The 13,878-nt window shown below is 37.4% G+C and overlaps 1 protein-coding gene across 1 annotated transcript in view; it reads right to left on the bottom strand.

The window, feature by feature from the left end:
- The window catches only part of LOC150101399 (protein sel-1 homolog 1-like), a 279,247-nt gene that overhangs the window by 117,110 nt on the left and 148,259 nt on the right, over positions 1 to 13,878 (bottom strand). Inside the window, exon 11 of the mRNA XM_090400935.1 lies at positions 10,875 to 10,952. Coding sequence (XP_090257061.1) covers positions 10,875 to 10,952 — 78 coding nt within the window. The remainder of the gene's footprint in view (positions 1 to 10,874; positions 10,953 to 13,878) is intronic.

Here is a 13,878-nt window from a genome sequence, read left to right as displayed (position 1 = left end):
ACATATCTATCAAACTGAACATAAATTAAAGATGCCAAGAAATTATATCCTTGGTTTAATCCTTTATCAATTAAACAAAGTTTGCATGTGAAGTAACTTCACGACTGGGCTACATGTATATAGAGGCTAATGGCTTCACATCAAGTGCCTTAGTATCCCATAATGCAATGCACATATCCTTACGGGACATGTATAATTTGGGTAGTGTTATGAAACGCTACCCAAACCGGTTTCGACCTTTATTGAGGTTTCAAAGTGGCAGCAAGAGCAAGAAGTGATACCAAGGTTGAATTAATGCAGAAGTAGTCAAAATATATCACACCTTATTACTAAAACACTCTGGATTAGAGATAGATGTTGAAAGTTTTTTCAACAAAGTTTGTGCATTAACACACGTACTTTGTTTGCTTACACTTGGATAAAGGATGAAACCAAGAAAATAATTTCTTGGCATCTTTAAATTTATAGTATAACTAAGTGAAAAAACTTTCAATACCATATTGAACCTTGAAATCATTTCTACTCCCTGCATTCACAACACACTCTGGCAATGCATTCTGCACACAAATCACTCTTCATGTAAAAGATCTACTCCTCAAACCCTTCTACACTTTATCTTCATGCAATTTTCAGGGATGGCTTCTCACTCTTCCTGTCTTACCTTTTACTGTTTTTATAAATTCTTTCTGTATTTATGTGGTAAAATCCCTTAACTAATTTTAAGGTCTATCATATCGCCTCTTTTCCTCCTATTCACACTCTGCAATCTACATTCCTTCAAGTGTTCTGCAAAACCAACACTCCAAACTCTGGATATTACTTTGGTCATTTGTCAATGGACCCTCTAATGTTTCCACATCACAATGAAAACTAGGTGACCAAATCTGAGCACAATAATCCATGTGTGGCCTGACCAATGTATTATACAGAGGCACCGCCACCTCCTTATTCCTATATGCCGATGTACTTATTACCATAGCAGCAATAAAATGTGCATGCTTTACAACGCTCGTAATGTGCTCTCAAAACTTTAGCCCACTTCTGCAATTATCACAAGATCATGAATCTTATCCAATTAATGAAGTACAGCTCCATCAATAGAGTATGCAGCCTTATATCACTACACTCTAAGTGAAGCACTTTGCCTTAATTACTATTAAAACTGCAACTCTCCACTCAGCTGTCCAAGCTAAAAAGTCTATTCAAATCTTCCTAGGGAGAATTAATATCAGCAATACTACTGATAATTCTACCTAACTTTGCATTGTCAGCAAACATTTGAAGAACCATAGTCAATCTACATGAAATATCTTTAAGTTAATGTGTTTTATTTATTTATTTATTTATTTATTTATTTTTACTAAATAGCTTAAGGAAATTACGACGTCCAATAGGATATACATTAAAATAAATTTTAATACACTTCAACATTTCGGCGTCATGTTGCCATTTTCACAGGAACTTAAAAACAAGACACGTGCATGCAAGCACAACAAACAGTAAATGAGGACGAAGCAGGAAGCTATTCTTTTTCCTAAAAGTTCTGATAGTGCCCCTAGCGGGCAATGTTGGTATTCTTGGGTGATTGGGCTGAAGGTCTTCTGATGTAATTTCCTAAATTTGGGGCAGTCTCATGCAACCAACTTTGTTGAGGTTTGGATTGTTTCTTAGGGCTGAAGCTGATTCCATGAAAAGCCTTTCGCATTTGAATTTACTATGGTGTATTATCGTGGCCTTCTTCCACCGTATTCTATGACGGGTATCCAGCACATGGTCTGCAAGACCAGAGTGGCTGTATTGGTGAAACTGGATGTAGTCCTTGTGTTCTGAAATTCTGATATTAGCTGTCCTGCCTGTTTGGCCAAAGTAGGACAGCTTACAGCTGCCCCAGACCTACCTATACCCCAGGTAGGACTGGGGGGGTGAGGTTGGTCTTTAGTAGAACGGATAAGGGATGCCAATTTTTTATATGGTCTGTTACAAGACGTCATGTTTTATTAGGATTTTCGTAATTTTTTCCGAGGTATATAGGGTATGGCGATGGATTTAGAGTAATCCTTGTTGTGAGGGAGGGGCTGTGGTTTATTGGTTTCAATATTTTTTGATTTTTTTTGGGGGGGTGGTAACTATTGGCTGAGAAATTAAATGAAGTTAAAGCTATCAAGACAACTGAATCGTCTCGCCTTCCTAAAACGCTGCCGGGATAACCAAACTGTGTCAAATTTAAGCACCGTTTCTCTTCGCAAAAGGCTCTTCGTATTTATAAATGCGTCAGCCAAGCTTTGCTCAGGGAACAAATCACTACGATTCGCCGTTTCCTGAATGATGCTAACTTAGCTATCCAGGCACTCAAAGATGACCTTTCAAGCACCTTAAGCCACGAAATTTGTTCCATTTTATATGACATCTCGTGCACTGCTGCAGAGAAAGAATGTAAAAAAGTATGAGATCGACACATCAAAAAATTTTAAAAAGAACTACCTCAAAACCACAACTTCCTACCAAAACGATAGTCAACCTTTTGTCAGTTAGTGTGAACCCTGAAGCACTCGATGCTCTCTCATGTGGCCACAATTTCACCATTGCGCCCAGAAGAATACCTGCTGAAGATATTATGATACAAATTGAACGCAGGATACAACACCTTCCAAACCACTTCACCACGATAATAGACTGGATGTGGCTTGTGTTCTGACCAAAGCAAAACCACCAAAAACTAACATGCCCAGTAAGGAAATTAAATCTCTACTAGAATTAAAGAAAAACAAGAAAATAATAATCCAAAGCAGATCAAGGGAACGCCACAGTATTGCTTAACCAAAAGGATTACATGGGTAAGCTGAAAGCTCTATTGTTAGATCAGACTACTTATCTCCCTATCGAGTACAATCCCACCAACTCGCAAATTAGAAAACTCCACAGGTTCCTTAAGAAGGTCACTTCTTGGCCTGTGGAAGTCACTAACAAATTAAAACCATTTAACTGCATACCCTCCCACATTTATAGACTCCCAAAAATACATAAGGAAAATCTGCCATTACTTCCCATAGTGGATGGCATTGATTCCCCCACATACAAACTAGCTAAACATTTGGCCAAAGCTCTCACACACTATACTGGCAACACACCTTCACAAATAAAAAACTCAGCCCACCTCAAAGCCAGCATAGGAAACCTTACACTCAAACACACTGACTTAATGGTCAGTTTTGATGTCTCCTCCTTATTCACAAATGTCCTACTCAAAGAATCCTTAGAGCTAATCCAAGCTAAATTTCCTCCCGATATCACAGCCCTATTTCAGTTCACAATGAACTCAGGCTATTTTGTTTGGCAAGGAAAATTCTACAAACAATAGAGGGAACAGCCATGGGTTCTCCACTCTCCCCACCCTTGGCCAACTTTTATATGAAGACTTTTGAAGAGAAAGCCTTAAACTCTGCCCCACAAAAACCAACCATATGGCTTCGCTATGTTGATGATGTGTTCGCTATTTGGCCACATGGCTCCAATGCACTACTTTCCTTCCTAACACACTTAAACAACCAACACCCCAGAATCAAATTCACCCTGGAAGAAGAAAAAAACAACTGCCTTCCTTTCTTAGATACACTAGTCACCAGCCAGCCTGATGAAACCTTGGTTTTCTCAGTCTATAGAAAACCCACCCATACAGGCAGATACATTCACCAACAATTCCCCTCCCCCCCTCACAGCAATATGGAGTCATTGAGACACTACACAATAGAGCTAAACTTATCTGTTCAAATGACGCCCTAACCACAGAAATAAGCCACATTCACAACACTTTCTCAGACAATGGCTACCACCCCCAAAAAAATCCAAAAAATATTGAAACTAATACCCCCCCCCCAACAAGGATTACTCTAAATTCATCACCATACCCTATATCCGAGGCACCTCGGAAAAAATTACAAAAATCCTAAAAAAACATTACTTAACGTCTTGTTACAGACCATATAAAAAATTAGCATCCCTTATCTGTTCTACTAAAGACCCCCCCCCCCCCCTCTTAGACCTACCTGGGGTGTACTAGGTCCCTTGCAGCTGTAAGCTGTCCTACTTTGGCCAAACAGGCAGGACAGCTAATATCAGAATTTCAGAACACAAGGACTACATCCGGTTTCACCAATACAGCCACTCTGGTCTTGCAGACCATGCACTGGATACCCGCCATAGAATACAGTGGAAGAAAGCCACGATAATACACTGCAGTAAATTCAAATTAATTTACTTTGTGCCTGGAAATATCCTCAGGACTGAGGTAAGGTAGTAACAACACCAGGCAACTCGCAGCAAAGGTGGATCAAGCTCTCAACATCTTGAGACAAGGAGTTGAGAGCTTGATCCACCTTTGCTGCGAGTTGCCCGGTGTTGTTACTACTTTACCTCAGTCCTGAAGATATTTTCAGGTGCAAACTTTGTTTGCTCACACTTGGATAAAGGATTAAACTAAATTTATTATAGTCTAACCAATTGAAAAATAAACTTTCAACAAATTAATGAAGTTTAAAAAATTTCATACTATTTAATTACACCATTTATATACAAGAGAATCATAAAAACTTTATATAACCAATCTTATGTTTAACAAATTTAGACAATTCTCTCTCATATCCTATTCATTATTTAGAATAGGAACAATTACAATTTAATTCTACCAATGAAATTTAACATTTTCTCTCCCCCCCCCTCAACATGCGTAAACTCACTTCAACATTATGATAGCTTCCTTTAAAGTAAGAGTCTTTCAACTATCCAACATAGACATTGAATTGAAGGCATCATAAACGATATGAAATGAGTACTACAAAAATAAGAACAGGAAAATTACTGGAGTAGTCAAATTGCAATTTCAACATTCTGAACTTTTACAACAGATTCCGAATTCCTCAGAAATATAATCATCACTAAAGCATACAACTTGCTGCATAGTTCCTCATCATTTGAACAACGTTCTTTACTTTCCGCCATCTATTGTTGTGTTTCCTTTTTATGATTATTAGGCTTTCAACTATCCTTACATGTGAAACACTCTCATCTTTGTCCAAATGTTATTTATATAAGAGATATCACCCAAATACAAATATTCAAGCTTCTTCTCCCCTTAGTGTCCCTAAATATTTATTTTATAATGCAACTTTCAGGACATTTAGTTTAAGATATAAGATTCAAAAACAAGGAGCAATTACCAAAATATGTCCAAGTGTAAAACTAATATGCAGTCATGACCTTTATCTCTTAACTTTAAAAATCCCCCCCCCCCTCACCCACATGATTAGGTTCATACGTTGTTACAAGTGGTGCATTGAGCGGCAATCTCAGAAAACTGTATTTTCAATGAACAAAAGTTTATTGAACTCTTAAACATGGTACAATTCATTCTTTATCAAATAAAAGTCAATTCAATACTAAGAATATGTAATACAAATTTTCACTAGCTAAACACAATTATTAGGTTAAGATCCTACATGAGAATTGTGATCATATCGCCATAACAGATTCTATACATATAAACTTGTATAATTCTAGAACTAGTTGATCTTTTGTCTGACTCCTTACTGGTTTGATCACGCCACAATTCTGTATTTTCTAGGACATATATAATCAGTTACTCTAATTTTCTCACTAAGACAATATGGATTAAATTTTTATCCTTTCGCTGAGCTAATACACACCTTGGCCCTTTAAAACTCTCTTAATTAAAATGCAATGTACATGCATAAATCTCTAGGCACATGAATTACATATTAATTAATAATAACAAGCTCATTTTTATTCTAGTTTGACATGTAGTAAAGTCCTAGTATAATTCTCATTAATCCTTTCAAATGTTCAGTAATTGAACAATGACTACAGTTACATATGATTTGAATTGACACGAGATTTTACAGTACCATTTGACTTGGGTCTTCTACACTGGTCTCCATCTTTTTCCGATATTTTACCTTCCTAGGACGAACTCAGGACACCATCTTTGTCTAAAAATTTTAATTTAAAGGATTTGATTCAGCGTACCGTTTGCGAAATGTATGCATTGAGGAGAGTGGTTGGAGTCTGGTTAAATAATGATAGTGAAGTGAATGTGTGCAGAAAGTGTAAAGAATGTGAGGATTTAAAGATTGTTTCAGATTGTGAGAGTGATATTGTTGTTGAAAGTGAGAATCTAGAAAACAGTGATATTTGCGAGGTAGTACCAGATAGCTGTGAGAGTGGAGTTGAAAGTGAGAATGAAGGTAAATACAGAACGAATGAATGAATCATCGGAGAATAAAAATGATGAGACTGAAGGAATGAGTGAGATAGCTCGGTTACGTGGAGCGATACATAGGGCAAATCAGCAGCTGGAGCATTGGCAAAAATGTTTACTGAGTATAGCTACTGATAAACGACAAAAGTATGATAGAAAAAATAAGAGTATGATAGTGAATGTAAACAAAATGAAAGAGAGAGTATTGTATGGAGATTCCTTAGTAAGAGGTGTGTTAGTTGAGAGTTTAACAAAATCGTACCAACCTGGTGCGAACGTTAAGAATGTAAGCGAGTCAATTAGAATGCAAAAGCAGCAGGTGAAAGAATTGATAGTGGTAGCAGGTACCAATGATTTGAAAGGAGACAAACTGGCTACGAGTGAGGATGTGAAGGAATTGCTTGAGGTAGCAAAAGAGAAGAGTGAGAGCGTTAGGATGGCGAGTCTGTTGTCATGGTATGACAGTGAAGAGTATAGAAGGAGGGCCATAATTGCAAATGACTTTATGCGTGAATTATGCAGGATGAGTGGTGTGGAATTTGTGGATGTGTGGAGTGAGTTCGATGGGCAAAAGGATTTATATAAGATGGATGGTTTACATTTGAATGGATTTGGTGTACAGAGACTTGAAAAGGTGTTGTCGAATGTAGTGGATGTGCAGAATCAGGGAAACAGAGTTATTAAGGGGGGGGAGTAGATATGAGGACTTTAGGGAGACAGTTGAGTGTATGAACGTGTGTAATATGCCCAATCGAGTATGAAAGACTACGAATCAGAATGGGATAGTTAGTATAAGGCATCAAAATAGAGATGGGACAAATGGGCTTCTGCAATTCATGTATACTAATGCCAGAAGTATTAGGAACAAGGAAAAATTTTTGGCCCTGGTTGGCACTTCCAGGCCACAGGTTATTGGCATTAGTGAAACATGGCTGACAGAAGATGATATAGCTAGTGGAATTGAATGTGAGGGGGTATGGCATGTTCAGGAGTGACAGGGAGAATAAAATGGGGGGAGGAGTGTTATTGATGATAGTTGATGAGCTACAGCCAACGAGAATAGAAGTGGAACTGCAGGATAGAGAAAAGAGCACATTTGAGGCTATTTGGTGTGAAATTGAAACTAGCAGAACAAAATATACAGTTGGGTGCTGCTATAGACCAGGTGATGGAATAGATGGTGGAGATAGTATGCATAAGCAAATAGAAGAAATGAGTGGAAGGAGGGTAATTATTATGGGAGATTTCAACTATGGTAACATTGATTGGAAGGAGGAGCGGACACATGGGAGGAAGGAATTGGATTTTATGCAATTATTAAGGGATAACTATCTGAGACAGCATGTAATGGAAAATACTAGGGGTCAGGGAGTGCTTGACCTAGTAATTGCATCTGAGAATTTGGCTGTAACGAATATGACCACGTTGCCACCAATTGGTGAGAGTGATCATAGGGTCTCAACTTGGGAGGTGGCTAAAGGTGTGGAATTTACAATTAAGACAGGGTACATGTGGAATTATCGGGTTGGTAAGTATGACAAGCTTAGGAGTTTGATTGGTTCAGTGCCATGACATGTAAAACTGCAAGGGCTAGATGTTGATAGTGCATGGGAGGCGGTTAGGAAGTGGTTGCATGAGGCAATGGCTAACTGTATACCTAGAGTCTGAATAATAAATCAAGTAGGGGTTAAATGGATGAATAACACAATTAAGCTTGAGCTGCAAAAAAAAGAAGCAACTATGGAGGGAATTTAAGGAGAAAGGTGACCGGCAGGCACATGAACGGTATAAAGCACAGGCCAGAAGGGTAACGAGTGTGGTAAGAAAAGCAAAAACGGATTACGAAAGAACATTAGCCATGCAGGTTAAAGAGAATCCCAAACAGTTTTTTCGATATGTTGCAAGTAAAAGAAAAAATGTATATGGCAGAATGATTTTAAAGAATGCTGATGGTAGGGAGGTAACCGAATCAGTTGATACAGTTGAATTACTGAGCGAGCACTTTGCAAGAATATATCATCCAGGTGGCGACATTCCAGGAATAAATGAACCAATAGATTATATGGGAATTGTGGTGAATGAAGTGGAGGTGAGTAGTCTATTACAAAACCTCAATGTGAATACATCTGTGGGATTGGATGGTATACCAGCTTGTGTTGTACATGAAGCGGCTAAAGAATTGTCAGTGCCCTTGACCATTTTGTTTCAGTCTCGGGTCTGGGTTAGTCCTGAGGGGGTGGAAAGAGGGGAAAATAGTTCCACTGCATAAAAGAGGTTCCAAGACTGCTGTTGTAAATTACCAACCGATTAGCATATCAGGAATCGTTGTCAAGGTCTTGGAGAAATTGGTCAAGAGAAAAATACAGGATTGGATAGATGAAAATGGGATACAGTATGGGGGATAACATGGTTTTCTGAAGGGGTAGATCATGCCTCAGTAACTTGCTCACGTTTTATAACACAGTGATGGCTGAACTGGATAAGGGTAATGGATTTACAGTGATTCTACTAGACCTTGCTAAGGCCTTTGACAAGATACCACATGGAATTCTAATCAGTAAACTGCAGCATATGGGGATGGATATAGGGTTGGTGAGATAGATACGAGGGTCGTTGATGGAGAGATATCAGAGGGTGGTTTATTCAGAAGTAGAGTCCAAAAGACGGCTTGTGACTAGTGGTGTGCCACAGGGTTGGACCACTACTTTTCAATTCTTCATTAACAATATAGGAAAGGACCTGAGAGGAAGTGTTCATTTGTTTGCTGATGATGCAAAGTTAGGTAGAGCAATAGTGAGTGCACAGGATGTCAAAATTTTGCAAGATGATTTGGATAGTTTGGATGACTGAGCTAAGGAAAATGGATGTCGATTTACTGTGGCAAAGTTATGCATTTTGGGGTAAAAAGATTAGCAGGAGTATATCACATTGGTGGAACTGTACTTTAGGAGATTGATGAGGCCAAGGATTTGGGAGTGTTGGTGGATAGGGGGTTGAAGTTTAGGGGGCACATCGCAAAAGTGGCTAAATCAGCTCATCAAATCACTTGGTTGCTGAAAAATACTTTAATAAGCGGAGACAAACAAGTTATTGTTCCTCTGTATCGAGCCCTGATAAGACCCCATCTAGACTACTGCCCAGATACAGGTGCCATGGTTTCTTCTTGATGGGGAGGAGGTGGAGAGGATCCAGAGATGAGTGACCAAGATGATAGCAGGTCTTTGGAATGAACCTTACAAGAACAGGTTGAAGATTTGTGGGTTGCAAAAATTGGTTGATAGGCAGAAAAGGGGAGATATGATGAGACGTTCAAATTACTGAAGGGTTTCTATAAGATTAATTCAGAAGATATTTTTGAGAACAGGCCTGGTGGTGGGAGGACTAGGGGCCATACATGGAAGCTGGGCAAGAATGTGGTTAGCAAAGGTGTTAGAGCAAGGTTTTTTACTTGGAGAGTGGTGAATGAGTGGAATAAGCTGCCAGAGTCTGTTGTGGGTGCTATGACTGTGAATGAGTTCAAGGCGAGGTATGATAGATACTGTATGAATGTCGAATAGTTGTTCTTGACATGATGTTAGGGCCTCCCTCAACGAGTCTGTCAACTCCTTGGAGTTGCCCAAAATAATAATATAGTTATTGTGAAATTACTGAAATTAAGCTATTTGACAGTATTAATACTTTGTAGAAGCAATGGAAACAAACTAATAGAAATAAATACTCCAGTTTACCAATTTTAATATTTGCTTCTCGATTTACACTTGCCTTGCACTGAATGTAAGCAATTTTCAGTATATCCAGCTTTCTTTTAATTATACCAATAACATAATGTCTATTGTGAGACATTCTTTTAATGAAAAGAAAAGTAAAGAACAGGAAGAAAACCGTTTTTTTCCTAGTACTTGGAACTGACATTATCAATGATGGTATTGTCGGTAGCCCCCGGAATATTTTCAGGGTCTCTTGATTATTCCTATTATAGAGTTAGGTGAATGAAGTAGGTTAATATTCCTACTGTATAAAACTGTGCAGCAGCATATACCATGTGTTCTGTAGGATGAAAGTAATGGGAAGCAAGGACATATTCAAACTCAGTTACTACCATCTAAGAATGATGGATATTAATGATATCAGACTACAAAACAGCTCGTCATCAACAAGAGGATTAATATCTGTGCTTAAATAATGTATGTTATCCTCTAAGACAAAGAATTTATGGACAGTAATACATGTCCTTGCAATGAATCTCTCAGAAACTCTTATGTTTGCTTACTAAAGAGTCAAACTTACAGTAGTATGTTAGATACTGAGCCTACTTTTTTTGGCTGGAATGTTTTTTGATGCTGTTGGCATTTACTTGGTACTAATGAGGAAATTTCTCAATGTTTTCACTACTATGCATAAATAATCTAACTATAATGCAATTTTGTAAATTACATCAGCACTGACTATATCATTAATACTACAGTGAACAGTTAGTTGTATCTATTTCATCATAATGGACCACGAGATTTGCTATTATTGAAAGGTCAATGATTCTGCACCTTTTTTTTAATCCAAGAAATACAGGAAGAATATACTTGACATAAAAAATACAAAAACATACTTTTTCTGCAGCCATAGTGAAGTATTTCAAAGCTGTTTCATTGCTTTGTTTAACAACTGAACTTCCTTCCAGGTACATCTGAAAAAAAAAATAATAATAATAATTATTAAAATAAAAGCCCCCTACCATTTTGATACACACATGCATATGTACACACAGAAAATTTTACTTCATTACTATTTTCATATAAAAATACTGCTAGTATCTGGTTCATTAGTGGAACATTTGTATTAGATTAAGTTACTACTTATAGCAGATGGGAGGGGAATTGGAAGTGAAAACAGAGGTCATCCCAAGGAAGGTAATACCACTATTTGGGTGGATGGGCTGCAGAACATCAAGTTTTAAGAATAAAAATTTGGAAGACAGTAATTATTAGAATTCATAGATGGCTTGAAGCAACCAAGGCCAGTATATCCAAACTGCACATGTTGTTTAGCCTGTTTTGAAGGATGAAAGACTTGAATTGTAAGGAGGAAAAAACTCTGCCACCTCCATATGAAACCAGCAAACTCAATTTTGCTTTGAAGTACTGATAAAGTGTGTTAGCTGAGATCCAATCAGAATTTGGAGAACAACACAGACAGCAAATGAGTGAAACGTAATAAGGCAAAGAAATGTTCAAAGCAGATCAAAATGAGGGGATTCTAGGTTTGGCATTTGCTCGTATGCAATGTCAGACCTTGCAGATCCACAAGTATAAATTATGGAAAGGGATGATGTGGAACATATTTCAGACAGTTGAGGTGGGAAGTGGTTGTTGTAGACGCCAGCTAAAGTTCTGCTAAAAGTTAAATCTGGATGTCTGAGTGGTGCAGCACATTTATGTTTTGTGTTTAGGCTACATATCTTCATGAAATTGTTTTGTAAAAATTTTCATTTATTGTGGGATTTTTGGAGTTCATCTGCATGTTACTATAATTATTTATCTTGCCTTTCATAACTGGTAATGAAAAATTAACAAGTATAGACATACAGTGTGAAAATGAAGGACCTACAAATATGTATGAGGATGATCTGGTAGATCAAGTGGCAACAGAATTATTCACCTGACAGTTGGGAAACTCCAAATACATTATCATCAGGTTTCATTACATGCAATGTCCACTGTATTTTCATCATCATCAAATTCCTGATATATACCTTCAAGGGGTGCACATGATATGATAGTACCATATGAACAATTTACATCATTAACTTCCTATTCTGTTAAAAGTTAAGACTCCAACATTATCAAATCTTATATTTCTATCTTCTAAGGCACTTTTTACTGTATCAATCCACTCATATCTTGGTCTTCCTCTGGGTGTTTTTCCTGCCAACTTGACAGAGAATACTTGTTTTGCTAATCTTTCCTCTCCCATTCTGTTTCAGTGACCATACCACTTGAGATTAGCTCTGCTAACACATTCCTGGATGCTGACAGCGGCAAGTTCTTTCCTAATATAATCATTTTTAATATGATATTGCCATTGATGCCATCTGTTCATGCCCCTAATCTTTCTCAGGACTCTCATATCTGTGGTCTCTAGTCATTAGTGAAGTGTTTTACTTCTGACCCAGCTCTCAAATCCATAAGTTAAAACTGGTTTGAACACAGCTAATTTAGTGTTCCGACTAATTTCTCTCTTATTCTATATGAATTTCTTCAATTGACTTCCTACCATACCAGTTTTGTTGATTCTGTTGTCTATTTCCATATTTAATTTACAATCTTCACTAAAAATCGTGCCTAAGTAGCTGAAATATTTCACTTGTTTCACAGATTCTCCATTCACAACACAGTTGACATTTTCAATGATTCTGCCTATTTTCATTGTCTTTGTCTTTTTATTGCCGACCTTCATACCATATCTATTAAAACAGTTATTCAATTTAGTCAGAGAATCTTGCAGACTTGTACCGAATTTATTTAGAAGTATAACATCATCTGCATAAAGCAGAGAGCTGACATAACATCTCCAATTTTGATATCATGTTTAATACCACTTTCCTTCATAATGTGATCCATATAGATAATGAATAACAGATGGGATAATCTACATCCTTGTCTCACACCAGATTTAACATTAAACCATCTTCCTGTACTTCTTTCAATTCTAACTGCTGACTTACAACTCAAATAAAGACCAAGTATTGCTTGATATAATGTCCCATTGACACCACATAACTGTAGTGTTTTAACTAGCTTCTCTCTTTAGGACCTTGTCATATGCATTTTCCAGATCTACAAAACTCAAATACAGATCTTTGTTATATTCCCATGATTTCTCAACTATCTGTTGTAAAGTGAAAATCTGATCCTGACAACCTCTATTTGGCATGAATCCAGCTTGTTCTTGTTCACCAAACTTGTCTTCCACAATCCTTCACAACCGTTTCTCAAGTATACCTGAATATATCATTGTGCAATTCTCACATTCAGTTTTATTTCCCTTTTTATGTATGGGTACCATGAGAGCGCTACTCCAATCATCTGGAATTTGTCCCTCTGTCCAGGGCCTTCTGAACTATGCAGTGCAGCCACGGTAAGAATTTTATACCCCCATACGTGGGTATTTCTGGTTGAATATCATCTACTCCTGCTGCCTTTCCACATATCAGGTTTTTGATGGCTTTTTCTACTTCAAGTATGGATATGTATTCTTGACTGAATGCCTAGTCAGTGTTTTTTTACCACTGTGCTGTCATCACTGCTTGTTTCATTTAGCAATTTTTCGAAGTAATTACTCCATACTTCAAGAATATCTTTTTCTCCTGTTTTCATGTCACCTTTATCATCTCTAATTCCTTTTACAGCACTCTTTCCTCCATTTCTAAGCTTCTTGAACAACCCCCAGAATATCTTGCCACCTTCTTGATATTTATTTTCTATATTCTTGCCAAAGTCCTCCCATGACTTTTGTTTTGCTAGTTTTACAGTGTTTAGCTTTCTTACATTTCTCTCTGTATTCTCTTAGAGCACAAGCTGACTTATTTGCCAGGAACTTTTAATATTCTTTCT

Source organism: Typopeltis vanoorti, chromosome 11 (assembly GCF_054136105.1).
Source record: "Typopeltis vanoorti isolate ZY-2024b chromosome 11, IOZ_Tvanoo_1.0, whole genome shotgun sequence".
NCBI classification, from domain to species: domain Eukaryota; kingdom Metazoa; phylum Arthropoda; class Arachnida; order Uropygi; family Thelyphonidae; genus Typopeltis; species Typopeltis vanoorti.
The sequence above is the reverse complement of the archived record's forward strand: the minus strand, read 5'-3'. Positions and strand labels throughout refer to the sequence as shown.